General features: G+C 41.3%; 1 protein-coding gene across 1 annotated transcript in view; it reads right to left on the bottom strand.

Moving 5' to 3' along the window:
- Positions 1-26,507, bottom strand: part of LOC144691517 (solute carrier family 22 member 15-like) — a 67,508-nt gene extending 41,001 nt beyond the window's left edge. The window contains exons 1-8 of the mRNA XM_078559669.1: positions 26,265-26,507; positions 22,403-22,615; positions 21,597-21,729; positions 16,652-16,816; positions 15,413-15,542; positions 2,183-2,398; positions 1,318-1,458; positions 1-86 (exon numbers count right to left, since the gene is read on the bottom strand). Of these exons, the coding sequence (XP_078415795.1) occupies positions 1-86; positions 1,318-1,458; positions 2,183-2,398; positions 15,413-15,542; positions 16,652-16,816; positions 21,597-21,729; positions 22,403-22,615; positions 26,265-26,348 (1,168 nt within the window). The 5' untranslated portion in view covers positions 26,349-26,507. The remainder of the gene's footprint in view (positions 87-1,317; positions 1,459-2,182; positions 2,399-15,412; positions 15,543-16,651; positions 16,817-21,596; positions 21,730-22,402; positions 22,616-26,264) is intronic.
- Between the last annotated feature and the right edge of the window lie 356 nt (positions 26,508-26,863).

The following is a 26,863-nucleotide window of genomic DNA, read 5'->3' on the forward strand; positions in this document are numbered from 1 at the left end:
CTTTCTTCTCTGGCAGCAAAATGATAACAAGACAGGCTGCACCTCCCACAAGAAGGAATCCCGCTAGTGTCCGTCTGCGACCTGACCTAATGGAAGAGCAGGAACAATTAACGGGTGACGACAAAAAAAGCAGTTCAGACATATTTGTGCCATACCACAACATATTTTCTGAGTACCAATTTTGATTTTTCCATGAAAACACTGGTAGCTGATTCTATTAACTACTTCTTCTTTACTTAGAGATACACAAATAAAGAAACTCTTCTAGTCACTAAATACTATTCACAATACTACTCACACTGAATAAAGAAAAAAATAATATATTGTTATTCTCATTAATATTGGACTGTTAACATTTCAGAAGTCCAGAATGCTGCAAAAGCACAAAATGGGGATTTTTATTTTCAATTTACAAGACTAGTGGTTTCATATGAATATGCCACAAAACCAGATTGTCATTAACCGCATATGCTAACAGATTGTTTACCATAATTTACAAAATTAGGGCACAAAGCTACTTGAGTGAAAAGATATATAATGTTATGTCATCAGATCACAGAGCAGAAATTTAATCATAAGTATTTCAAAACGAATGAATCAGTTTGAATTGTTATGTAATTAGAGAACACCCATTTTGCACTTTCAGGATTTCACAACCAGCAGAACCAGATAAACCACTTTTGACTGCATTGGCTGAGGGGAGGACTGACAGCAAGAAAAACACCATGAACTAGCTTAAATTACAGTACGAGATTTTTTAGCATCAACTGAACTACTAGATCCAGATGGGGCCTCAAATTAGCAGTTTATCCAAAAGACAGGACATATGTCAATACAGCATCCCTCAGCACTACAATGAAATGTCTTTATATGTTAAATTCAGGAGTAAGGGTTGAATCCACAGCTTTCTGATTCAAAAGGAGAGATGGTGTTGTCAATGGAGCTAAACCCACTTTAGGAGTTAAACTCCTGAAGAAAGTAATCATCAGTCCATGGCAGCAAATATTCACTAAATTATACCATCAGCAATTGAAAGAGCCTGCTTTCTGGACATTAGTATGAAACAATTGAAGGAGCGGCTAAGCACCGTAAATGGTTGTCAGCATGGACCTCAGGGTCAGTTAAAAGTTATGAGTGAAGCACCACCATCAACATTACAGTCAGTTCAATTGTTGAAAGACTTCCAAAATACATCAATGGGTGTCAATACAAAACAGGGAACCATTTTAGAAAGTGAGATGAGCTGCAAATAATTAAGGAATAAGAATTTTATAAGGATATTTGCATGCACACTGGACAAAGGTTTTGTCAACTCACCAAGTGCGGTTCATCAGAAAGAAACAGAGAGGATATGAAGGCAACTCAGTTAATCCAGAAAGTGCTATGTTTAGATATCGATCGCCACCCATGTCACCAGCATTTAGAGTCAGACCATAATATACAAGACTGCATATTAACCTGATGGGGAAGGAAAGAGCACAAAAAATACAAGATGATTATTTTGAAGTTCAAGTCAAATGTTCCTGGTTTTATTTCTGAAGCCAAAATCATTTTCTTTGTATTCATCAAAAATGACTTGAATAAATTATAGAGTGCAATGTTTTGTTGGGTAGCTTAAAAAATCTCTTAGAATTTTAACAATCCAATAACAGAATAAAAGATTGACAAGAGTTAGAGCCCAAACATAGCATTACGGAAAAATCCTGTTACATGATTAGAAACTTGAAAAAAAACCTGTAGACTCAAAATGCCAGTGATGCAAAGAATCATGCCTGTAATTCTACATATGTGCTGAATTTCAGATCTCAGTTGTGTTGAACAGATTCCAGGATCAGGGGAAAAAGAGTCGTGGGATAAGAAAATAGAATATACCAGGCCATTCTCAAGTCTCTTTGTAGCAGATTGCAGATGTCCAAATGTATGCAGTCTGTTTAGTCCCAAACACATTACAAACACACATCGCACAGGATATACAGCACAGAAACAAACCATTTGGCCCAGCCAATCCATGCTGCCGTAAAAGGTCCACACAGGCCTCCTCCCATCTTTCCTCATCTAACTACCAACATAATCCTCTATTCCCTTCTCCCTCATATGCTTATTTATTTTTTGCCTCAACCCCTCATTGTGGTAGCACAACTATAAAGTGTAAAACGGTGTACCAAAATAATCTGACACATACCACACAAACATCATTATCAATGTCCTGCCCAAGAGAATACGATCCCGGAAAAGGTCAAAGATACTAGCGGATTCATCACCATCTTGAACAATTGGTGGCTTCAGAGTCACGGTACACTTCGGCTGACCACACTTCTGAGCAAAGTTCTCAAGTATATTCCTTGCTTCAGTCCATCGTCCTTGAGCATACAGCCAATGTGGAGATTCTGGGATACATCTACAAAAAGGCAGTCACAATATATTATTGTAAAATTAAAATTTAATAACAGCTGAAATACATGCACAGGTCTCTATTTATGTACCCATTTTAACCAGGTAGGTAACTAAAAATTAAGCAAAATACAAATTACCCTCACCAGAAATACAAATAAAATCCAACTGAAATAAATGCTTCTGTTGATGAAGGAAAACCGTCCAGTAAAAACCAATAGTATACATGTAAATAGAATTTTCCCGCAATTTGGTGCCCAATTAATCCTTGGTGACAATAAAAGTATCAAAAAAAGTTAAAATGCTTCTTGGATGCATATATTACAGCATAAAGAACTGAAAAGTAATTTACAAACAACCTTGCTTACAGGACACTATGACAATTTTGTCAAGAACATCACCAAACTTTATGGCTACAATTAAAAGATAGGTTTCCCATTAATTCTGCACTGACTGCATGTTTTATCAACACTTTTTCAGCCTCTATGGACTTGTTACAGTTTTGGGTTTTTACTTACATTTTTTTAAGCTCAATGCTGAAAGCCTTTCCTTTGGACAAATTTTATCTTTGTAGAGTCAAATTGTACTTTATGTCCAATATATAACAATTCTGAGATTCTATAATATCCGTTAATAAAGTAAGTCCAGGGGTTGAAGGTTATTTAAGTATAAAGTAGTAAATTTTGGTTTCTGGAATGTTACAGCTCATGGCAGAGGATATTCATCACAAAGAAGAGCCAGAACACTAATTTTAACAATTACCTGGCCACTGGTTAAAAATATGCATTAAGGACGCACTATAATTGGAAATTACAAAGCAACTCTTGGTCATAGTACAACGCATGGTATTTTAATGACCGTGATTAAAGAGTCTACTTAGGGTGACAAGTACAGAATTTCTGGGAGTTGTTTTTATGATCATGGTATTAGTAGTAGAAATAAAGTACCCATATATCACAGCTGTTATGATCCTTGGCCAGATCCCCAAATATATTTGGTATGATCCAGTTAGTGATCAGTAACTTTTTGTATAAAAGTAGACAAAGTTTGATATTCAAGATAAAAGCAAAAGACTGCGAGTGATGGAAATCCAAAACGAAAACAAAAATACCTGGAAAAACTCAGCAGGTCTGACAGCATCTGCGGAGAGGAACACAGTTAACATTTCGAGTCCGTATGACTCTTCAACAGAACTAAGGAAAAATAGAAAAGAGGTGAAATATAAGCTGGTTTAAGTGGGGGGGGGGGGGGGGGGGGGGGGGGGGGGTGGGGTGGTGGTGGGACAGGTAGAGCTGGATAGAGGGCCAGTGATAGGTGGAGATAACCAAAAGATGTCATAAACAAAGAGGTGTTGAAGATGGTGATATTATCTAATATGTGATAATAAAGGTACAGATAGCCCTACTGGGGGTGGGGTGGGGGGAAGGGATCGAAATAGGCTAAAAGGCAGAGATAAAACAATGGATGGAAATACATTTAAAAATAATAGAAATAGGTGGGAAAAGAAAAATCTATATAAATTATTGGAAAAAAGGGGGATCGGAAAGGGGGTGGGGATGGAGGAGAGAGTTCACGATCTAAAATTGTTGAACTCAATATTCAGTCCGGAAGGCTGTAAAGTGCCTAGTCGGAAGATGAGGTGCTGTTCCTCCAGATTGTGTTGAGCTTCACTGGAACAATGCAGCAGGCCAAGGACGGACATGTGGGCATGAGAGCAGGGTGGAGTGTTGAAATGGCAAGCGGCAGGGAGGTCTGGGCCATGCTTGCGGTCACCCAGTCTGCGTTTGGTTTCTCCAATGTAGAGAAAACCGCATTGGGAGCAGCGAATGCAGTAGACTAAATTGAGGGAAGTGCAAGTGAAATGCTGCTTCAATTGAAAGGAGTGTTTGGGTCCTTGGACGGTGAGGAGAGGGGAAGTAAAGGGGCAGGTGTTGCACCTTATGCGGTTGCATGGGAAGGTGCCATGGGAGGGGGTTGAGGTGTAGGGGGTGATGGAGGAGTGGACCAGGGTGTCCCGGAGGGAACGATCCCTGCGGAATGCCGCCGGAGGGGTGAAGGGAAGATGTGTTTGGTGGTGGCATCATGCTGGAGTTGGCGGAGGATGATCCTTTGAATGCGGAGGCTGGTGGGGTGATAAGTGAGGACAAGGGGGACCCTATCATGGTTCTGGGAGGGAGAGGGAGCTGTGAGGGCAGAGGCGCGGAAGATGGGCCAGACACGGTTGAGGGCCCTGTCAACCACCATGGGTGGAAAACCTCGGTCAAGGAAGAAGGAAGACATGTCAGAGGAACTGTTTTGGAAAGTGGCATCATCAGAACAGATGCGACGGAGGCGAAGAAACTGAGAGAATGGGATGGAGTCCTTACAGGAAGCGGGGTCTGAGGAGCTGTAGTCGAGGCAGCTGTGGGAGTCGGTAGGCTTGTAATGAATATTGGTGGACAGTCTATCACCAGAAATTGAGACTGAGAGGTCAAGGAAGGGAATGGAAGTGTCAGTGATGGACCATGTGAAAATGATGGAGGGGTGGAAATTGGAAGCAAAATTAATAAATTTTTCCATTTCCAGACGAGAGCATGAAGCAGCACTGAAGCAATCAATGTACCGGAGAAAGAGTTGTGGGAGGGGGCCGGAGTATGACTGGAACAAGGAATATTCCACATACCCCATAAAGAGACAGGCATAACTGGGGCCCATGCAGGTACCCATAGCCACACCTTTTATTTGGAGGAAGTGAGAGGAGTTTAAGGAGAAATTGCTCAGTGTGAGAACAAGTTCAGCCAGACGGAGGAGAGTAGTGGTGGACGGGGATTGTTCGGACCTCTGTTCGAGGAAGAAATGGAGAGCAATCAGACCATCCCGGTGGGGGATGGAGGTGTAGAGGGATTGGACGTCCATGGTGAAGAGGCGGCGGTTGGGGCCAGGGAACTGGAAATTGGTGATATGATGTAGGGTGTCAGAGGAATCACGGATGTAGGTGGGAAGGGATTGGACAAGGGGAGAGAGAATGGAGTCAAGATAGCAAGAAATGAGTTCCATAGGGCAGGAACAGGCTGACACCATCGGTCTGCCAGGACAGTCCTGTTTGTGGATTTTGGGTAGGAGGTAGAAGCGGGCCGTCCGAGGTTGGGAGACTATGAGGTTGGAAGCTGTGGAAAGAAGATCTCCAGGGGAGATGAGGTCAGTAACAGTCCTGGAAACAATGGCTTGATGTTCAGTGGTGGGGTCATGGTCCAGGGGGAGGTAGGAGGAAGTGTCTGCGAGTTGACGCTCAGTCCCTGTGCTCACATCTTTGGGCAGGAGTCCTCTCCCCATTCAACGGATCCTTTTACCCGCCTCCAATATTCTCCCTCCACCTGGGCCCCTCCCTCTGGATTCTTACCTTCTCTTGATCTTTTCATTGAGAACTGTCGGTGTGACATCAGTCATCTCAATTTCTCTGCTCCTCTCACACAGTCTAACCTGTCTCTCTCTGAACTTGCTGCACTCCGTTCTCTCAGGTCCAACCCTGACATTGTCATCAAACCTGCTGACAAGGTTGGTGCTGTTGTTGTCTGGCACACTGACCTTCGGTCTGTCCGCAAGCATGACCCAGACCTCCCTGTCGCTTGCCATTTCAACACTCCACCCTGCTCTCATGCTCACATGTCCGTCCTTGGCCTGCTGCATTGTTCCAGTGAAGCTCAACGCAATCTGGAGGAACAGCACCTCATCTTCCGACTAGGCACTTTACAGCCTTCCGGACTGAATATTGAGTTCAACAATTTTAGATCGTGAACTCTCTCCTCCATCCCCAACCCCTTTCCGATCCCCCTTTTTTCCAATAATTTATATAGATTTTTCTTTTCCCACCTATTTCCGTTATTTTTAAATGTATTTCCATCCATTGTTTTAGCTCTGCCTTTTAGCCTATTTCGATCCCTTCCCCCCACCCCACCCCCACTAGGGCTATCTATACCTTTATTATCACATTCCTTAGATAATATCACCATCTTCAACACCTCTTTGTCCTTTTGTCTATGACATCTTTTGGTTATCTCCACCTATCACTGGCCCTCTATCCAGCTCTACCTGTCCCACCTCCACCCTTAAACCAGCTTATATTTCACCTCTTTTCTATTTTTCCTTAGTTCTGCTGAAAAGTCATACGGACTCGAAACGTTAACTGTGTTCCTCTCCGCAGATGCTGTCAGACCTGCTGAGTTTTTCCAGGTATTTTTGTTTTTGTTTTGATATTCAAGACACTTCCTAAGAGAATAAAACCACAAGGTTCCAAAATCAACTTTACTATACAAGATCAGGAAGATTAAACAATTTACAATATCTATCTTATACTTCAATGTTAGGATTAATATGTGAATTAACAGATAAACTATGGTTGAACACCGCACACAGCACAATAAATGGCAGATGCGACCAAGACAGGTTCCATGGGTCTCTCAACAAACTAGCCAAACGTCAGTAAACATTGAGTTAGCTAATCTCGTTGGAACATTGTCTCTCTCGTGGGGGTTCCAGTCTTCACCTTCGAAGATCGCACCTTGGAATCCTCTCCAAATGTTGCTCCGACTTGGACGGCATCAATGATGGCCCACCTCGTAAGGTTTAAATCTCTTCTCCCGAGATTTCATTCTCCTGGATTCCAGAGTCTGCACTCCAGCACCAACTCGAGCACAACTTCAGCTCTTCTGGCCGCGCTAAGCAGAACACTACTGCTCCAAAGGGTTACCTTCGCCCCAGTGGCCCATGGTATGGAGTCACTAACCTTTTACTGCCTTCTTCAATCACCAGGGCTTTCCTGAGCCCTCACCACAGTCACCCATCCACACCCCTTTTTCTGCTTGGAGCCTCTTTCCCTGCTCCTCTTTCTTCTGAATTGGGACCTCTCCCTGTCCCCTGCCTGGGACTCTTCTTGAATATGGTGCCCCGCTCATGGTCACATGACTGGAGTTTTTGCATGGTTTCTTTTTTTCTTCTTCACATAGGCACCGAGAACTTCAAAATGCTTTGCTGCGCATTCGCAGTCCCCTCCCGGTCCACGCATGCATGGAAATTTCTGGGGCATGCTGGGAGTTGTATTTCCCAGCCTCCCGACAACAAGGTAAGTCTGGGTCTCACAACACAGCGTATAAGATGACCCTTTTTTTTCCATGCCAAAAATCATGTTTAGGCCAATAATTGCATGTAAGTTGACCCCCACCCCTCTTTTCTGCTGAGAAATGTTCTACTTGCATTAGGAGCTGGCCCCAATTTTTCACCTCAGAAATGCGTGTTTTACTCACCTTATAAGTCAGCGCATAGGATCAAGCTGATGATACGGGCTGTGTTGCCAAGAAGGTGCGCAGGAGTCTAAGATACGCCCATAATAGCAGGCCACGCATGGCAAAAGACAAACAGAAATGGATTCTCCAGCAAAAAAGTGAAGTACGAAGCTGGGTTCAAGCTAAAAGTCAAAACATTTGCTAACTCATCAAGTAATTGTGCTGCAGTAAGGGAATTTGGTTTAGTGAAAAACTGGTGTGAGAATGGAAGGACAAATCCGCAAGAAAAACCAAACGTGCTGAGAGAACAGAAACCAGCCACTGGCCTGATCTTGAGAAGCATGAATCACAATGGGTCCTCGAACTCGTCACTGCATATAGTACTTAAATGGACCAAATTGAACCTCGAGTCCAGCAAAGAAAAAAGAAAAACATTTCAGAGCAATAGCTAATTGGTATAGCCACTTTATGGAACAAAAAGGTCTAGGTGTTGCAGTGGAAGGCCAAGATTGCCGGAAGGTCTCAATGCCAAAATTACCAGTTTCCAACAAGTCATCATCAGAGCAGCAGCAGAAACATTAGTACCCATTATGCCACATCAGCAAAATGGATGAAACACCCATGAATTTCAATATGCCAGCATACTGAGAAGTGGAAAGGTTTGAAAACAGTTCTAGTGAAAGCCACAAGACATGAGAAGACAACATTCATGGTGGTACTAGCCTGCGTAGCCGATAGACGAAATTAAAGCTTATGATAATTTTCAAATGTAAAACCATGCCGTAAATCACGTTCCTTGCAGGAGTTTTTGTGCATGTCCATGACAACAGTTGGAAGGATGATGATGGAGTGAAGTTGTGGATCAATAGTGTGGAATAGGCATCCCAGTGGCCTGAACAAAGCAGATTAGTGTGGGATATGTTCAGATTCCATATAAGCGGTGAGATCAAGAGGTGTGTGCAAAGAAATAACACCCAAATTGCAGTTATATCAGGGGGTCTAAAGTCCATAGTTTCAACCTTTGGATATGTGCCTCAACTATCCAGTCAAGGATTAAGTTCACGCCGAATGGAATAGGTGGAGGGTTGACAGAGAAAATCCTTCACAGTGGAAATGTGCACACTGCCCCACTTGATGTTGTGTGTAGTTTTGTCATTAAATCGTGGGATGCTATTAATGCATAAACTGCCATTAGATCATTCAAAAAAATGTGGGGTATCCAACTGAATGTATAGAGAGGGTGATAATTTGTTGTGCAGGGATCTTTCTGAAACTGAAAGCGCTAAATCTGATTCAATGATGCCATAGTCAAAGAAACTCAAAGTGAATTTAAAGAACTCTTTGCGTCGGATCTTAAAAGCTGTCGTCAAAATGTTTTCACTGTAGTTAATTGTATGCTTGTAGAATTAATTAATTCAATAAGAAGTGTCACATTCAAATTAAATCCAATTATCGGTGGTTTTTTTTTCACATTTTAAAATGGCGACCACCTACACCAGCCGTACACATTTTATACTTGGCATATTCACCCAAGCCTGTTTTAAGAAGGATTTGGAGAGGCTTCAAAAGGTCGAGTTGCTCACCACGATTTATAGTATTGGAATTTTAGCCATATGGGTTCATCTCTGAACTTTGGTTAGAACGTTTCATCAGGGGGTCATTCAGCCCCTCATCCCCTGGATAATCTGTTATAGCATGGGTGGATAATAGTGATGGATCTATATTGAAACTAAATGGATACAAGGGATTCTAAAAGAATAGAATGGATCACAAAAAGGTGGTGGTGGAAGTGGATATAGAAATGTCACCAGTAAGCAGGTGAAATAGTATGGCTGCAGCTGTATCATGCAGTAGACCTAAAGCTGGTACTGTATGTTATCGATACACCATAGCTCAGTTAAGAAAGTTCTGCATCCAATAATTTACTTTTAAGGTGCAGTCATTAAAAGGCAATTGTGGTAAGCTAGAGTGCAGAGTAAGATCCCACAAACACCAAGACATGATTTATGAGATTTGGCATTTGGAAAATTAATTAAGATTGTGCTTGAGGAATTAGAGCAGAAGAGAAATTTTGTGCTTTTAGTGGACAGGTCATTAAAATCATCAGCACAATGTTCTTATCTGTTAAAAATGCAAACAGAATGTTGGAATACATAGCAAAGGATATGACCTATAAATCCACATGTCATTTCAAAACTGTATTCAGCGCTGGTGAGACCACATTGGAATACTGCAGCAGTTTTGGTCTGTGTTTCAAAAAGAATATTCAGTTATAAGTGGAAGAATGGAAAGTAGGTGCACAGTTGTATGATGAAAGATTGACTACCTGGGTCCTCCCTCTTTGAAAAGTGTAAACCAAGAAGGGACCTGGTAAAATGTTTCAAACAGTGTTTCCCAAACGTTTTCCCCCCAATGTGACCCCATTTTAATGCCCCAAATTTTGCATGATCTCAGAGTGAAAATCTGGGTGGGCTGGATGGTGGTTGGGGGGTGGGGGGAGAGATAAGAGTTGCTGAGCAGGGTAGGGGCCTTCAGGGGCAGGCTTTTTGGAGGGGTGAGTTTCAGCTGCTGAGCTGGCTGGAGGGGGGGGGGTGAGCTTGAGTATGGTGGGAACTGCTTAAAACTGGATGGGTTTTTCAAAAAAAAGCACTACCTTTCCACAGCCTTACCTTTTTTGCATACTGAAGCAATCCATGTCCAAATGCAGCAAGATCTGGACAACATCCAAGCTTGGGCTAACAAGTGGCAAGTAACATTCACGCCACACAAGTGCCAGGCAATGACCATCTCCAACAAGAGAGAATCGAGCCATCGCCCCTTGGCATTACCATCGCTGAACCCCCCACTAACAACATCCTGGGAGGTTACCATTGACCAGAAACTGAACTGGACGAGCCACATAAATGCTGTGGTTACAAGAGCTAGAAGGCTACAAGGCTAGAATCCTGCAGTGAGTAACTCACCTCCTGACTCCCCAAAGCCTGTCCACCATCTACAAGGCACAGGTCAGGAGTCTGATGGAATTCCCTCCACTTGCCTGAATGAGTGCAGCTCCAACAACACAAGAAGCTTGACGCCATCCAGGTCAAAGCAGCCTGCTTGATTGGAACCACTCCCACAAACAAATATTCATTCCCTCCACCACTTATGCACAGTGGCATCAGTGTGTACCATCTACAAGACATACTGCAGGAACTCACCAAGGCTCCTTAGACCGCACCTTCCAAACCCATGACCACTACCATCTGGAAGGGCAAGGGCAGCAGACGCATGGAAACATCACCACCTGGAAGTTCCCCTTCAAGCCACTCACCATCCTGAATTGGAAATCTATCACCGTTCCTTTACTGTCGCTGGATTGCAGCAGTTCAAGGCGGCAGCTCACCACCACCTTCTCAAGGGCAGTTAGTGATGGGCAATAAATGCTAGCCTAGCCAGTTTCATGATTGAATTAAAAATGTGGCTAGCCTAGCCACATTCCATGAATGAATAAAAAAAAAATCAGGCCTCAAAGATCTGTCCATTTATCTATGCCCACCCATTAGGAAAAAACCCAAGGATTTAAACGGGCCTTGCAGTTGTTAGCATCCTGTCCAGCTCCACGGCTACCATTGCTGCATTGAAGATTGCGACTCCAAAATCTTGTCTCATGACACCGGTGTTGGTTGGTTGCAGGGTGGAGGGAAGCAAATGCTCTAGTTTAAAATTACGACAAGTTCAGACATATTAGATCCAAATAGGTTTCTCTGGCGTGTACAGAACCAAGGTACTAGGGAATATGTTTAACTTTTTAAAAAATTCTTTCATGGGATTAATTAAGTGCAACAAAATAGGAAATACAGGAAGAACTTTATATTTTTCATAAACTAAATGGATGGTAATTTGTGGAAAAGCTGTGGGGTGAAACAAGACAGACTCAGGAAGGATGATGACAAGTTCTTGTCAACAAATGGGGTTCAGGAGTTTAGGAAATGCACCAAGGAAATCTTAGACAGGCTTGCTACTTTAAATACTTTGCAAAATACTAAGATTTAAAAACAAGCAGAAATTTTCTTCAATTAGTGTGAAGAAAAATAAATAGATTCTAATGTTTCTAATGCTCTACTAGCTCTGTGACAGTCAAGAGTTCACAGGCCAGTATATTATTGTGTTGTTGGGTTCGAGTAGTTTTAATAACTCCCGAAGGATGTCGGCTGCAAACACTAACTTTATTGTAGCATATTTACAGTTATGAGAACACTCCCTTAAACTAGCTTCTTTCCATGCTGCTTTCTCCCAGACTCTCGAATCACATGACAATGTCACTTCTTTCTCTGGCATCACAATAAACCCTTTATAGGACTTAGTCTAACGTACTCCATTATACAACATCTCACCACAAGTCTCTGTTCAGACTTCAACATTCTCTGATGTTTCTGAAAATCCAATGTTTCAGCCTCCTAGTCATTCTGAACATTTGAGTGTTTTGAAGTCTCATTGGAAATGCTCTCTTTTTTTTTCCCTCTCCATGTTCTCTCTTTTTTTGAGATTTTCACCTTCTCTTACACTGCTAAGTGTTGGGGTGTCTTCGCTAGTCTACTGCTCTGGATGCTGTTGAAAACAATTTGAACTTATAGATGGTTTGGGATCACCTGCTTCAGTGTCTTTAATTTCTAAAGATTGCAACCTCAAAGTCTCTGACTTTCACCCTGTTCTCCCTGTCAAAGATCAGATAATGTTTTTGCTCGTGACAATTATCAGTGTTTCATCTGTTTACTTTAAGTTTCCTCTCTTTTTCGCAATCTCTCGAAGTTGGTATCTTTCACCTGTGACAACAATGCACGTGGAAGGGTAGGAATCTGTGCCTGCAACCTTCTTCCCATGGAGTAACTCGCCCCGAGCCAATCTTTTCTGCAAGGATGCAAATTCAATACTCAAGGCGCAAGTTGAAAATACTCATTCTTTTCCAGTCATATCTTTACAGTTCTGACAACTCACTCAGCTTTTTTCATTAGCCTGAAGAAACCTCAGTGAGCTTGTTGTGTGAGCAAATCCAAATGATTCTGTAAACTATTGACACGCTATGTTCACGAATTGTGGACCGTTACCTGATATCACAATATCAGGAATCCCATAGACTACAAACATTCTTTCAATAACATTATCACTGCTTCTGATGTGTAACTATGTAACTGCTTCACCTCATCCACCCCAAGTAGTAATCTATTACTATTATGACCATTTTCCCTTTATATTCAAATAAATCCATTCCTTGGCGTTCCCATGGCCTTGTAGGAAAAGATGACGACAGTAATGGTTCTTCTGATTCCTGTTTATGAATTGTACATGCGATACATCTGCATATCATTTCTTCCAACGAGTTCAAGACACCCAGCCACCAAACCGAATACCATGCTCTGACTCTGCACTTGGTAATACCGAAACGACTTTGATGCAGGCATTGTAAGATCAAGTCTCAATGCCTTTGGGATTACTACTTTATCATTGTGCACCAGTAAATCCTCATTGTCAGGTGTGCTCTCGCCTCGAAATATAGTCTCAATGCAGGACTGTGGTGTATATGTTGGCCATCTTCTAATGCAAAATTCTCTGATCTGTTTACATTTCTTGTCTGATTATTGAGCCTCTGATTTCACTCAATCTGTGTGGTTGCTGATAATGTATGGGCTGTCATTAAAGCAAACTCTGACCTCTTCCACAAATTCAATGTCACATTTTTCCAGATTCTCTGTTCCAATCATTGATAATGCATCTGCTGTGCTTTGTTTCCTTGAACATATACAGTATGATTTAGTATTGATGGCATCGCTGCAAGCCCTTTCGAAATCAATAGTGGGACTAAAGGTTTATGGTCTGTTTCTATCATAATGTGAAGGCCCAAGAAGTAGTCAGCTGTGCTCACATGGCTGCTGATGCTCCCTTTTCAATTGCTGCATGTATCTTCACTGTATCTGTTAATGAACGTGATGTGTAATAGACTGGTCTGCATTTTCCATCTCTTTGTATCTGAAAAAGTACTGCGCCCAATCCTGTAGAAGCTTCCATTGCGATTATTGTAGATAATTCCAGATTGTAACGTGTTAATAATATCTCCGATGACATCACCCTCTCCTTGATTTTTTTTAATGATTGCTGATGCGTTTTTTCCAAACACCATTCATTGTCACGGCGTAACAACTGACGTAGTGGCTCGTTGAGCTCTTAAGAAATTTTGTCACTTGAATCATCGTTCCCATGACCCTTTGTAACTCTGTGACGTTCCTTGGATCTGGATATTCTTTTATAACACTGGTCTTCATTGGTCAACCTTTATTCCTGATGCACTCATTATGTGACCAAGAAACTTGATTTATGGCTGTGAAAACTTACATTTACCGTTGAGTGTCAATCTGGCTCTTGTAGTCTTCTCAGCGCTACACTCACTCTCATGTCATGCTCAGTTGAGTGAACCCACGTACCAACATGTCATGCATGTGGCAAACAACTCCATGTAAGCCCTCCAAAAGATTTGCCATTGTTCTTTGAAAGACCTCTGGTGCTGATGTTATTCTAAAGAGTAACCTGTTAAAACAATCTTCCAAATGGTGTTATGAAAGTTGAGAAGTTTGGACTCCTCTTCTAGTGGTATTTGCCAGAATCTGCTTTTAGTGTCTAATTCAGAGAATATTTAGCTCTTCCCTAATTTTGCTAAACTCTCATCTACTGATACCATTGGATGGACTCCTCTTTTCACAGATTTACTGAGTTGAGACACATCAACATTTTTATGGAACAGTTTAGCTTCGTAACCAGAGTCATCCCTGAGCACCATTAATCAGTTCTTTTATGGGTGAAATGACTCGTCTTACCATTGACTCAGCCTTTTTCCTTACCTTTAGAAGTAAAGGGTGCAGAACCTTTGAGTGCATACAAGCATATTGGTTTTGCTTCTGGGCTTAGTGTTACATGATACACAGTTTTTAGGGCTCCCAATCCTGTAAATAACTTTGGAAACTCAGCTCTGAAGTCTCCTGATTGACCTTCACCATTCTTTACTTCTATTCTGCCTTTCTACTTAAGAGCAAACAACTCTGATCTTGGATTACGTGCAGTACTTCAGGAATTACATTCTCTGTGTTTTAAAGTAGCTGTTAATTCTCCCAGAACCTTCAACTCTGCTCCTCCTGACCCGTGTAGCTTTTGTAGGATAGTTGAAGAATTCTCTTGTTTAACCATGGTTCAGCATCCGGAAGAGCTGAAACTACTACTCCAGTATCTAGTTTGAAATGTGCCTTGTGATCTTCTACCAGGATCTCTGCACTCCAATAGTTTTCACTTACTTTTTTAATCCCTCCAAAAAAAGGTCATCTTGATGGATTCTTCAACTTCATAGACTCGGTTTCTTTTTAAAACTTATTCTTTGAGTGTTCTGCCCATTTTTTCCACTGCGACATACTGCCTGAAAATGCCCCACCCTGTTGCGCTAATGGCATTGCGTGTCTTTGGTGAGACAATTCCCTCACCCGTGCCTTTCTCTTCTGCAACAGCGAGTCTGGGCTGCCGCCATTAATTGCTGCTTTCTCTTAAACTCTCAGGTCACCTGAGTATAGTCACTTCCTTCTATGACATCACAGGCTATTACAGTTAACACTTTATGGGACTTAGTCTAACATACTCCTGTGTGCTACAGCCAGGATCCAGAAACAAAATCTTCCTCCTGAACCAGAAAATTACTGTTTGCTAATTCACATTTTCCTCTAGTACATGCTGAATATCCAACTTACAAAGATGGGAACAGGATGAACATGCCTTCAATATTGATCACAACGGCCAAAATCCGCCATGATCGAATAAAGTGTCCAAGCAGTGCATACACAGAAATTCCAACAGCAAATGAAAGGCTCTGTATTGACCCTAGGAAGACAAAGAGTATTATTTTAATTTTCAAATCAATTTAACAAGTTTTTAATTAAAATCACTGTTTTGTCTGATAGCTATTGAATTACCTCAATGTTTGCCTCAATTAAGAGCAACTTCTTCAGGCCCAGCATTCAAGTTCTGTCTACTGGGCCCCTTGAGCAAAGCCTCAAGTGTAGTGCATCATTATCATTCACAATAACTTTTTTAAACTTGAGCTGAGATGGTAGAGTTGGGTTTTAGATCTAAGCATGTTACTTTTATGTATCAAATATAAAAATGCACAGCAGAGACAATCTGACCAGGGTCAAGTGAGTGGGTTAGCAAAGGGGAAAAAAGAAAAAAAGTGAAAATAAAACAGCCATAGTTCACTGGGTCTGCTACAAAGTGATTCTAGGTAAATATTGTTTAATGATAGTACCATACTTCACTGCATTGCTTCCCCCATTGGGTCATATGGGGCATGGGGCTCTTTTCTCTTAAAAAGAGAAGGCTGAGGAGTGGTCTTTAAGATTATGAAATGGTTTAATAGGATAGGCATGGAGAAGATGCTTCTATCTCTGGGGGAGACCAAAACTAGGGATCATTAAGTAAAAGATAGTCACTAATAAATTCAACAAAGAATTCAGGAGAACCTTCTTTATCCAGAGAGTGGTACTATCCACCACAAGGAGTAGCTGAGATGAACAGCATAGATGCATTTAAGGGAAGCTAGATAAGCACAGGATGGAAGAACGGAATAAAAGTTTATTTTGACAGAGTTAGAGGAAGAGGGGTTGGAGGAGTCTTGTGTGCAGCATAAACACTGATATGACCAGTTTGGCTGAATGATCCCTTTCTATGCTGTACATTACTATGTTACCTTGTGATTTGAAGAAGGCCTCCAGAAGGGGCAAAAATATCCAAGCAGGATGATTGCCCTTATTAAACTACACCTTGTAACAACCAGTTTAAATCAACAATACAGACACTGTGAACCATGGACCACTTGTTACCTTGCTCCTGCTTTCCTATCAATGAAATGTGTCCCCAGAAAGAACACAGAACACGTGCACACATATGCCTTTCTCATCAGAGTGCTGAAAGGGGCAATATTGACATCTTACCAGTTAAAGCCCAATAAGAAACAGCCACATACTCCTGGAGTAGAACAAAGCACACCAATGACATTCCTCCATTCATCATGCCAACAGCAAAACGGGATATCACAAAGATCTCATACGTAGGAGTGATTCCAGTTACAACACCAAAAATTATTTCAAGAGAAAGACCTAGGCAAATAATAAATCATTTCAATTAGAGTACAACTATGTATTTGCACTTAAAGGTATAACAATTTACAGATTTAGAATAAAGGAAGCTAGTTTTGGCCTTTAACATTTTCAAAAAATTCTGGAAGTTGAGTGGTAATGATTCTGTTGACTTCTGGAATTACCAAATGAATCTCGTTTACACTTCATTTGTGATGGCATTATATAGAATTGCCAACAAATTGGGAATTGAAGAGCTACAAAAGTACACATGCATTTTTTGGGAAGTTGTTTTGAGGCAGTGATGGTGAAGAGGAGTGCTTCGCACATGGATAAGGAATGCAGATATCTCTCTCTATTACTCCAGCTTTGCAAAAGCAACAATGGTCTGCCTTAAGGACATGAGAAGTGTACATACCTGATCAATAATAACATATTGTGCTACTTCGTAGTGATCTAGTGGCTAGCTGTCCAAATTTGAGCAGTTTCTGTACAAATACCATACCATCAATGCTCATTGTTTTTCCAAGGTAAAAACTGTATATAAATATTTTCAGGACATTAAAGAAAAAGCTATTTATTATCTATACTGCTATTGGCTATGTTGTACATAATAATATGCAACACTTACTGTAATTGTTCTAATTAAACTCCAAATTAGCTTGGTTTTATTCTATTTATTCTTCTAAAAAAAGATTACTTATTTAAGATATTTCCTAATCTTGATGTATAGCAGGGCTTGTGACCCCCACTGGGGTTGAGAGATGGATTTTTGGGGTCCGGAGTTCACTGGCAGCAATGACTGTCGTGGAGCTAGGACTGATTTCTGACACCTAAGAGGCCCCTTTAAATTCTCTTGTTTTTTCTCTATTGGTGGGTTCTAATGGATTGCTCTCCAAGGCCCAATTACTGCTATTAAAAAGCCAGTGAAAAGGGTGTTAATTTTGTGTAGAAACCTTGCCTTTTCATCAACTCCCCCAACTCATTAGTCAATGCCAAACTAACACAAACCCATATCCTGGGTATTAAACTAGATACAACAAGCTTGTTACACTTATGTCATTGCAACAGCCAAAGCTATGTAAAACAGTGTAAATTTGAGAGATATAGAGTTTTAAAAACTATCTATTCAGGCTTACTAAAAGTTTTATGAGACATAATATTTTTATATGTCCTGAACTTCAAGATTTTAAGAATTTCAAGAATTATAAGGTTACAAAGATAATTATAAAGAGTTATTTGCACACAAGTCCAATTTACAATGTAGAATTTACAGCATATCAAATTTAAGTTGAGATTTTTGCCAGTATTTAGCTGCCTCAAGTGCTCTCTCCACAATAATGATTATGCAAGCTGTCTGTCTGAAGCCACCACGACCCCCAGCCCACCCCCACAGGTTTCTATGTCACATGATTTTTTAAATAGAATTTCTACTTCTGAATCATCCATTGCAATTCTTTATTTCAGTATCCTCACTATGCAATCCCCCAAGCTGATAATTTGGGAGCTTTCAACTGTTCGTAACTTTAGGTTACCATTATACTAGAAACCAGTTGCAGGTTGGACAGAGTGCTTTAATTGGGACCATATACTTAGTTCACTTATAAAATGTAGCAAGGTCAATTATTTTATTCTGGCAGTTACATTCCAGTCACTGAACTACTTTTGGTTCTTTTAATTTTCAGTGATAAATGAAAGAATGATCATAATGTGATGAATTTCACAACGAGTTTGAGAGTGACATATACAAGTCCAAAACTACGCTTTAAAATTAAATAAAGCTAAGGTAGATTGGGAAGTTAGATTCAAAGGCATGACTGTAATAGAGCAATGCCAGATAGTTAAAGGAATATTTCATAATTCTCAACAAATCTACATTCCATTGAGGAACAAAAGCTCCACAGAGCTCCATGAAAGGGATTCATCGGTGGGTAACAGAAGAGGTGGAGGAGAGCATTAGAGTAAAAGAAGAGGCTTATAATATTGCCATGAAGAGTGCTAAGCCGAGTATTGGGAGAGTTTTAGATACCAGCAAAGGATGGCCAAAAAATTGATAAAGAGGGAGAAAATAAAAGGGAAGTCTAAACTAGCCTGAAACATAAAAAGATCAAGAGCTACTACGAGTATGTAAAAACGAAGAGATTAGCTAAAGTAAAAGTTGGTCGCCGAGAGGCTGAGACAGAAGAAATTGTAATGGGGAATAAGAAAATAGCAGAGAGTTTAAACAAATATTTTTGGCAGAATTTAATACCATAGGGGAGGGCAAGTTTGGTAGTGGGGGTTTGTATTTAATCAGGCTGGAGGGTGGCAGGTGGGGGCGCCTCCAACTTCCCACCTCCACCCTAGTTAAGGCCCATGGGCACCTTCCTGCCCTGCCACCAATTGAGGCCTTTAAGTGGCCAATTAACGCCCACTTAAGGGCTTCATCCCACCGCCACTGGTATTAACCCAACAGCGGTTGGGGGCCACAGCGAGCAAAACCGTGTGGGTTTGCTTATGGGTTTCCAGGGAGCTCTCTCATTCAAAGGCATTCAGTATCTGATCGAGGGAGCCAGCACGAGTGAAGGGGGAGGCCCACTGAGCGCCAGAGCACCTGGTCTTTGCTGCCAAGTCCTTCCCCATGACCCCACCCTCCTGCCATCACACACCTGTGGCCTGGGATCCAGTGACATCACTAGGCCTCAGGCGAGTGTCATACCAGCAGCAGCTACTGCCTCCCAGGCGGTGCAACCATTCAATAGGGCTGCCAGCAGTTCTTGGTGGATGGGACTTCCACTGCCCCGGGTCCTTGATCCCAGGGAAGGCTCGCCTCTGTCCAGTTAAATGCCAGAGTGGCACTTAATTCAGCCTTCCCTATAACAGCCAGTGGGAGTGACCCCCATCGCTTCCATTAAATACCATTATGTGTCTGCCTTCACAGTATAAGACACTGAACAATACCAGAAATAGTGAGGATTCAAGGATCTAATGAGAATGAGGAACTCAAAGTAGCTAATATAAGTAAAGAAAAAATACTAGAGAAACTATGGGACTGAAAGACAACTAACTTCCTGGATTTGCTGACCTACATTGTGGGTTTTAAAAGAGGGGGCTAGAGGGATAGTGGAAACAATGGTCGTGATCTTCCAAAATCCTCTAGATTATGGAACAATCCCAGTAGACTAGAATGGAACATGCAACATCGCAATTCAAGAATGGAGAGAGAGAGAGAGAGAGAGAGAGAGAGAGAGAGAGAGAGAAGAGATAGAGAGAGAAAGAACATGGATCTGCAGAACAGTTAACTTGATGTCTATAGTAGGAAAATGCTACAATCTATCATTAAGGAAGTAGTAACAGGGCACTTAGAAAACCATAATATGATTAGACTGAATCAACATTTTATTTTATGAAAAGGAAATCATGTTTGTCAAAGAGTTACTTTGACAATGTAACTAGCAGGGTAGATAAAGAACCACCAGTGGATGTAATATGTTTGGATTTTCAAAAAGGCATTCAATAAGATATCACACGAAAGGCTGTTGCACAAGTTTAGGCCTCATAGGGTTGAGGATAATATATTAGCATGGATAGAGGACTGGATAAAGGGTAGAAAACAGTGAGTAGGAATAAACGGGTCATTCTCAGTTTGGCAGGTTTTTACTAATGGGGTGCAGCAAACATCAGTATTGAGGTCTCAACTATTTACAATCCATTTCAATGACTTAGATAAAGGGATCGTGTATAATGCATCCAAGCGTACAAAAGTAGATGGGAAAGTAAGCTGTGAGGAGGACACAGAGTCTGCAAAGGGCTATAGGTAATTTAATGAGTGTTTAGTGAGAGGGCAAGTTTAGTTTAGTGAGAGGGCAAGATTGCAGACAGAGTATGATGTGCAGAAATATGAGGTTATTCACTTTGGTAGGGAGAATAGGAAAACTGATATTTTTTTTAAATGGAGAGGAAACTATTAGAGGGATTTGGATGCCCGTATAAAAGAAACACAGAAAGCTAACATGCATATACAGCAAACAATGATGAAGGAAAATGGTATGCAAGTGTTTATTGCAAGGGGTTTAGAATACAAGAGTAAGGAAGTCTTATCGCAATTGTACAGGGTTTTGGTGAGGCCAAACCTGGAGCAATAGGTACAGTTTTGATCTTCATGCCTCAGGAAGGGTATACTTGCCTCAGAAAGAATGAAGTGAAAGTTTACTAGATGGATTCCTGAGACGAGAGAGAGTAGTTCTATTAGGGAGATAGAGTACAATTAGACTATACTCTCTGGAGTTTAGAAAAATAAAAGGTGATCTCATTGAACATAAAATTCCAAGAGGGTTTGACCGGGTAGCGAGAGGCTGGTTTTCCTGGCTAAGATTCTAGAGCTAGGAGGGATAGTCTCAGGATAAGTGATGGTCATTTCAGATTAAGATTAGGAGAAATTTCTTCACTTAGCGGGATACAATTCCTTAGAATTCCCTACTGTAGATGCTTAGACCTTGACTAAATTCAGGGCTTTGATTAATAGATTTTTGGACTTCAAGGGAATCAAAAGATATAGGGCTTGGGCAGCAACATTGAATCAAGGTTGAGAATCAGCCATGAAGTTATTAAGGGACTGCAGAGCATAATTCTGCTCCCAATTCTTATGAACTCAAAAAAAAATTGGGGTGGAGGGGGCAGGTAGGCAATCTCTTAATTGCTGCCAGCATACCAAAATAGGTGGTCCTCTCTATCAGACAGTGTTCTCAATTAATTTTGAATTGCTTTCATGTTGATAAATTGATAAACATCACCAAAGATACTTTTCCTTTAATCACCATACCTGTTAAGTAAACTTTCTTCCTTCCAAATCGATCAGAAAGTTGCCCAAAAGTGATTACACCAACCAAGACACCAAAGAAATATACTGAACTGGCCACAACAACTTTGTATGAAGCATCTCCAATGAGGAACCACTGTCAAATTATAGCAAATATGTCAATGAGGAAGAGTTCAAGCTGTAGTTTAATTCATTCCAAATGAGTAAATACTCTTATTGAAACGTATAAGATTCTGAGGGGGCTCAAAAGGGTAGATGCTGAGAGGATGCTTCCACCCCTGGGAGAACCTAGAACTTGGGGGCACAGTTTAAAAATAAGGGGTCTATGATTTATTACTGAGATGAGGAGAAATTTCTTCTCTCAGAAGGTCGTTCCTCTTTGGAATTCTCTTCCCTAGAGAGCAGTGTTTACTGGGTCAGTGAATAATTCAAGGCTGAGTTAGACAGATTTTTGATCTATAAAGGGAGTCAAGGATTATGGGGAACAGGCAGAAAAGTGGAATTAAGGTCAGAGTCAGATCAGGCAATATTTTATTGAATGGCGGAGCAGACTCGAAGGGCCAAATGGCCTACTCTTGCTCCTATTTCCTATGATCTCATGGCCAGAAGAGTTCAAGATCATGATCATGATCATTTTTGGCTAGAATAGAAAACTGAAATTCTGTTCCACAGATTTTGTGTGATGCCTCATTTCAATACAACTGAACATAGCCAAGACACATTTTTACACACCCTGAAGGTTTCATCATAAATTATGTTAAGTCAATAAATCTAAAATGAGGTGGCCAATCTTTGGAATTCTCACCTACCTCTCCGACAACAGATGAGGAATCATCGTCAAAATGAACGTGTTGTTGAATCTCAGTTTTATTCACCATATGAAGCCAGTGTTTAAACATCACATTCAGATCGACTGTAGTGTTAGCATTGTTCTGACCAGGTGAAATGTTTCCAAAGTCCCAGTGATAAGGTAATCCTGCTCCAACTATAGTCATGAAGACAGCCTGGGCAGCAACATAAATCTAAAGAAAGAAAGGAGTCATTGTGTAGTGCTTGTCAGTACTCTACACCAATGAATACACACTTAACTGATATGACGCTATCACATAGGCAAGCAGTTAGTTAAGCAAGACATTACCACAATGTTCTGAAGATTTACCTTTAACAACTTTAGAGTTAACAACTTTAGATCTTAAACTCCCCCTCCCCCCATCCCCACCCCGTTTCTCCCCCCTCCCTTTTTTTTTCAATAATTTATATAGATTCTTCGTTTCCCACCTATTTCCATTATTTTTAAATCTAAAACTAAAACCTTGTTAGTCTTTCCACCCCACCCCCACTAGAGCTGTACCTTGAGTGTCCTGTCTTCCATTCTTAATTAGCACTTTTCTTAGACAAATATCACCACCTTCAACACCTCTTTGATCCTTTTGTCTGTGACATCTTTTGATTATCTGCTCCTATCACTGCTTGCTTATCTCCACAATCACCACACCCTCAACTTCTCTCTCCCCCCGCCCCCCCACCTTAAACCAGCTTATATTTCTCCTTTCTCCTAACTATGCTTCAGTTCTGCCGAAGAGTCGTGAAGACTCGAAACGTTAACTGATTTCTTCTCCACCGATGCTGCCACACCTGCTGAGTTTTTCCAGGTAATTCTGTTTTTGTTTTGGATTTCCAGCATCCGCAGTAGCTTTTAGTTTTTATAGCTTAAAACATAAGTACTTATTCAGGTTTCCCCAAATTAAATCTTCTCAATCTTTTATACAATCTGTTAGAGTGCACAATATATGATCATATGGAATGCCCATCTATTTCCCAAAACTTATCAAAATCTGACCATAGCTCAAAGACAGATGATCTTTCTTGTAAATTTCATCCAAAGACGTCTAAACCTTCATCACTATCCATCTCAAAAAATACTTATGACCTTACTTCTGTAAGGAAGTGACAACACCAAGGCCATACCTTGTTTCCTCTTTGGTAGGGATGTAACTCATGTCCACGTGGCTGATTCATTCTTCAAACTGAAGAGCTTCATATGGTTCAGACTCAGAACATCCGAGGATAATTATACCCTGACAACTTACACTTGCTTTTCTGCCAATTTTCACAATGGCTACTAGAATTGTAGTTTTCTGTCTTTTTTTTTTTAAGTTTCCAAATTTCATTTTTAGGCAGCAATTCTCTGCTACCATGTTCTATTTCAGTTGGTAAAGGTTAGAACTGGAGCCAATATTTGCATACTTTTCCATTTATTTAGAGAGCTATACATAACAAGCAGACACCTCCCTAACCCAACTAGTTTTAGTCTGTGACTATTTAAAGGGGCCACCACCTACATATAATTAACAACCAATTCCATCCCTTTCCTTGGTCACAGTCTAGGATTGAACCACTCTGTTCACTACCTCAGCATCCTATTTAATCCTGAGTTAAGCTTCCAGCCCCATCACAAAGATCACCTTGGTAACACAGCCTGTCTCCACTCTTGCCTCAGCCCATCTGCTGCTGAAACCCTTATACATGCTTTTCTTACCTCCAGACTCAATGGCCCAGATTTCAGTCAGCGACAAAATGATTGCCGCTGACCTCAAGGAAAGCTAGCCACAAAACATTTAGCAATCCCCATAGCATGGGTTTCCCCTTTCCCAATATTCATTCCATTCTAACACCATGTCATGGGAATCTCTGTAAGTTCAGCAACAGGGTAAGCAGCCAATCACACTGAACAATTCTCATTTGCAGCATAAGTAAAATGCACTCATTATCTTTCACTTTTAATTACATTTTACAGAAAGTAAGTGATGGGTACACAGGCAATTAAGACAGAAACCAAAATATAAATAACTTAAAAACATTGAAAATACGTGGATTTTTATCCTAATGGAGAAATGTGACATTTCACAAATATAAAGCTAACTTTTCAGAGTCAGAAAGAAATTTCAGTAGTAATTATGAACTTAGAGCATGGTTAAAATCCTAGTTACACCTCATTCGACAAGGTGTGACCCTTTCATGGGTTTTTACACTGAGACCAATAGCACAAAAGGGCAAGTTCTTATCAGTTCATTGATTTCTAATTGATTGGAGTCTTCTTCATCTTAGCAGTCCCTTGGGGCCAAGAATGACTTGCTTCCATTCCTGTTTGATGGATTCCAAGATTGGAGCCTGGGGGTACTTAACAGCATAAACCATGGAGAAACGAAGAATCGCTGACAGGATCTTCTGAATTTCCACATTTAGCTGCAAATGTGGGGAATCCAGAAGTTTCTGTCAATTTTGGAGGAGTGTTGATCACTGACAATTTGCCATCATATGAGCATACGAATGAGGAGGAGGCCACTCTGCCCTTCTAGCCTGCTCCGCCATTCAATAAGATTGTGGCTGATCTGATTGTAACCTCCCACCTACCCTGATAACTTTTCACTCGCTTGTTAATCAAGAATCTATCTAACTCTGCCTTAAAAATATTCAAAGACCCTATTCCACTGCCTTTTGAAGAAGAGTTCCAAAGACTCATGATTCTCAGAAAAAAATTCTCATCTGTCTTAAATGGGTGACTCCTTATTTTTAAACTGTGACCCCTACTTCTAGATTCTCCCACAAGAGGAAACATCCTCTCCACATCCACCCTGTCAAGACCCCTCAGGATCTTAAAGGTTTCAATCAAGTCACCTCTTACTCTTCTAAACTCCAGCAGATACAAGCCTAACCTGTCCAACCTTTTCTCATAAGATAACCTGTTCATTCCTGGTATTCATCTAGTAAACTCTGAACTGCTTCATCACTATCCAGCTCAAAAAGTACTTATGACCTTACCTCTGTAAGGAAACGACATCTTTCCTTAAATAAGGTGGCCAATACTGTGCACAGTACTTCAGATGCAGTCTCACCAGTGCCCTGTACAACTTTCTCCCACTATATCCATACCAACCAATCCTTGCCAGCCTGCAATCTTCTACCCACTGAAGTGCTTTGCTGTATGCAGTCAAAGGAGTTCTTCCCCTAAAATGTAATACAAGGCACCAAAAGGTGAATCAGCAGCTTCCATCATCAGGAAGACCTGTGCCAGTTTTGCTGTCATGGTGCCTTCAGTGTGCAGCGCACATCCAGCTCCTACACAAAGTCTGTCACATCATTATAGTGTGTTACATGTTGTACAACATGAAATACAGAAAGAATTACAGTTGGAGAAGAAAAACCTCATTTGACCTTGAACTTCCTCCAGGCAATTTGAATTTTTCAACAGGCAAATGTGCTAATAGCGCTTGCCTACATTGGAATGAGGAGCCTCAACATTTCTAAACCGTAACCCAGACACCAGAATTCTGAATTTCAAAAGTAAGATCCAACTTTCCCGCTCATATTTATTATCTTCCACTAGCAACAGGACTAAAACCATAAATCCACATTTTGCCCAATGTTGGAGTTTGTAAATAAAAAGTAGAAATAAAAGCAAGTTTAGCTTGTATCAACCACTCTTCTCCCTTGAAAGCATCTTACAAACTCATCTGCAGGTGGATCATTCATCTTTTTAAAAAGGCGACTCAAGTAAAGCTCAAAATTCGCACAAACTCGCTTCTCCTTTCCTGAAACATGTCACTGCAGCCTGACAGCGACCAAGTTCCTTACTCAACTGTTGGGGATAAAACTCGGCGACTCACTCACCTGCAACAGAGTTAATAAGACGACGAGGTATACCTGGTATCTACTGACCCCTCCCATCGACCTGTAAGCCTCGTCCACCCCCATCGGGCTGACCGGCTACACTGAGGTTAGCCACTCCGCTTGGCCGGGCGGACTTTCGCTAACACGAACCCCGGTACCAGGGGAGGGGAGGTGGTGGGGGGGAGGTGGAAACTTTCCGCTCATCACCATGGCAACCGGCTCCTGCCTGACCGCTGTGCACGACACGTCACCCCCTCCACGCGGCCGCCCCGAAACTTCGGTTAAACTAGCAGCGCGCAGGCGCAAAGGTGCCTGCCGGATCCCGGCCGCCGCCTTTCATGCGCATGCGTTCAGCTGGTGAAGGGTGGGTGTTTTGAGTGGAGCCCTGTTCACCTTGCACAATTTGTACACTGGATTCACTGCTTGAAATGAATTTTCACCTCGTATCCAATTAAAACAGCATGAGGTGTTCAGATCACTCTTTAGATATTCCCCATCCGTCCACATATTAATGTATTGAAATGTTTTGATTGGCAGCTTTGCCTTTTTCAGTTTCTTTATGCCAATGAAGGAAGCACACCAGGCCAGAGCCTTTGCTA

Source organism: Cetorhinus maximus, chromosome 16 (genome assembly GCF_964194155.1).
Source record: "Cetorhinus maximus chromosome 16, sCetMax3.hap1.1, whole genome shotgun sequence".
NCBI classification, from domain to species: domain Eukaryota; kingdom Metazoa; phylum Chordata; class Chondrichthyes; order Lamniformes; family Cetorhinidae; genus Cetorhinus; species Cetorhinus maximus.